Below are 2,500 nucleotides of genomic sequence, written 5' to 3'. Positions count from 1 at the left end.
TGGTGTAGGCAGGACAGCAGTAGGACAGGCCATGCTTACCTTATTTATCAGCTCCATAACACACACGTTTCTCAGCTCCATAACACACATTTCTCATCTCCACAACAGACACATTTATCATCTCTGTAACATACATTTCTCAGTTCTACAACACACACATTTTTCAGCTCCATAACACACACATTTATCATCTCCATAACACACATTTCTCAGCTCTGTAACACACATTTCTCAGCTCTGTAACATACACTTTTCTCAGCTCTGTAACATACATTTCTCAGCTCTATAACACACACATTTCTCAGCTCTGTAACACACATTTCTCAGCTCTGTAACACACATTTCTCAGCTCTGTAACACACACATTTCTCAGCTCTGTAACACACATTTCTCAGGCATTCTGCTGCTAATCTCAGAGTTCCTTAGGCAGATTGGACTAGGTTTGTTTTTTAAACCATGTGAAGGACTGTTTGCTAAACCTGGAGTGTCTCAGGGAAGGATTTTGGACTCCCAAGTGCTGTTGCCGTGCCAGCAGCGCGGATCAGGTTGGTGTGAAAGGTGATCTCAGCCCAAAATAAGTGCCGCGGTTCTTTAGAGAATAATCCATTCTCCCAAAACCAGGAGCCTGCAAATGATCCCTCAGCATTCTCCAGTTTCACACGAACACAATGACCTCAGCGAGAGTTGCAGCTCACTCCACATCTCCCTTCACACACACACTCCTTCTGGATGTATTATTCAGATGCCTGTATTCTAGCTGCCAGGCTACCCACTGCTGTTTCAGTGTTAGCAGAGAAGCTGGCCTTGTAAAGTTATCGGCACTAGTCCTGCTTTCTTTGTTTTTTTAATGTTTATTTTCAGTAAAAATTGTTATTTTGTTCAGTTTCAGATGACATCTATTATGGGTTGAATTGAAATTAAAGGACTGGTTTGTAGAGTGCTAATTTCCTGTGTCTGATTACAGGGTCTTAACGGTACCCAGCCCAGACAGAGACCCTCGGCGTTCCGACCCTGGTCACCCGGAATCTCAACCAGTGAGAAAGACAAAGTGGCCAAGCCAGCCAGCACTATCCGAGACAGGTAGAACACAAACCTTTGAGCAATCACTTCCAAGTTATTGCCTCCACCACACAAGCCACCGTGATAATTGAACATTTATCTGACACTTTGTCCAAAGCAACTTACAATTCTGACTGAACACAACTTGAGTAATTGAGGGTTAAGGGCCCAACAGTGGCAGGACTTGAACCAGCAACCTTCTGATTACAAGTCCAGTACCTTCACCACTGAGCTACCATTCCAAGCACTCAAACTAGAATGAAGCTATGAGGGGTGCGTGGTGAGTCTGGGTGAGCTGGTCCTGGCTCTGGCCACGCTCTGTTAATGGCACCGACGTAGCTGCAGGGGGAAGTCCTGCCCCATGGGAGGCCACAGCGACAACGTCGTAGCTGCACCCACGAGCCCCACGAGGATCTGAGAGAGAGCTGAGTTGTGGCTAGAGGCGTGTAGCTACTGTTCCTTTACATTAGAGCTGACTGAGTCACACTCTACACCAGTAAGCAAAGCAGAGGAATTTCTCTGGGGTTTCTCTGAAGTTCTCAGCCACTTTCCTGTTAAAAGTCTCCACAGTTTCATGACGTGTGATGAGATGGCGCTACTACCTTAACTGTTTCATACACTTTCTCTCACTTTTAGTCTTCTCGGACACACACACACACACACACACGCACACACACACACATAGACTACTGTGAAAAATACACACTACGTAAGAGTGGAAGATGGAGAGTTGTTTTATTTCAGTTTCATGGGGCTGAATTACCTTATCTAACTTATCTGCCTCTCTCCAACCCCTCACGCCCCCCCACGCCCCCCAGCTTCTATAACTTTAAAGGTCTAGAGAACGCTGTGGCTCCAAACGTCGCTCTCCCTCCCCTGCAGAAGGGGGCGCCGGCGTCCCTATCTGCCCCCAGTACCTCAGAGAACCCAGCCGAAGCTCCAGGGAAGGTGAGGAAGAGGAGTTTGACGGGCGATGGTACGCAATGCCCTCCTGCCCCGCCTCAGGAACGAGAATCTGATGTGGAGGTGGAACTCCGTGAGGAACGTACGTTATCACCATGGCAACCTTCACTGGCCATTGTTTGTGAGTTATTGTTGAATTTAGAGTTTATTTAACTCACAAATGTATATAAACTCTACAAGCCACAATAACTCTAAACACGTTAACACGTACACACACACTGTAAACACAGTAACTCACCAACACACACACATTCTAAATGTGGTAACTCACTATCACACACAAACTCTAAACACAGTAACTCACAATCACAGGGAAGGTCATATCTATCTAGAAAAGAGAAGCTTTATTGTTAGTAACGACCATCTCTCTCTCTCTCTCTCTCTCTCTCTCTCTCTCTCTCCATCTCTCACTCTCTCTCTCTCTCTCTCTCTCTTACTCTCTCTCTCTCTCTCTCTCTCTCTCACTCTCTCTCTCTCT

At 46.2% G+C, this 2,500-nt stretch overlaps 1 protein-coding gene across 2 annotated transcripts in view; it reads left to right on the top strand.

Moving 5' to 3' along the window:
* Window positions 1–2,500, top strand: part of skia (v-ski avian sarcoma viral oncogene homolog a) — a 43,235-nt gene that overhangs the window by 34,782 nt on the left and 5,953 nt on the right. The window contains exons 3-4 of one of the 2 annotated variants that reach the window (XM_035521959.1): window positions 965–1,080; window positions 1,878–2,143. In XM_035521959.1, coding sequence (XP_035377852.1) covers window positions 965–1,080; window positions 1,878–2,143 — 382 coding nt within the window. The remainder of the gene's footprint in view (window positions 1–964; window positions 1,081–1,877; window positions 2,144–2,500) is intronic. The other variant, XM_035521960.1, reaches the window with a different exon arrangement.

This window comes from Electrophorus electricus, chromosome 23 (assembly GCF_013358815.1).
Source record: "Electrophorus electricus isolate fEleEle1 chromosome 23, fEleEle1.pri, whole genome shotgun sequence".
NCBI lineage: Eukaryota > Metazoa > Chordata > Actinopteri > Gymnotiformes > Gymnotidae > Electrophorus > Electrophorus electricus.
This window is presented reverse-complemented; position numbering and strand designations above follow the sequence as displayed.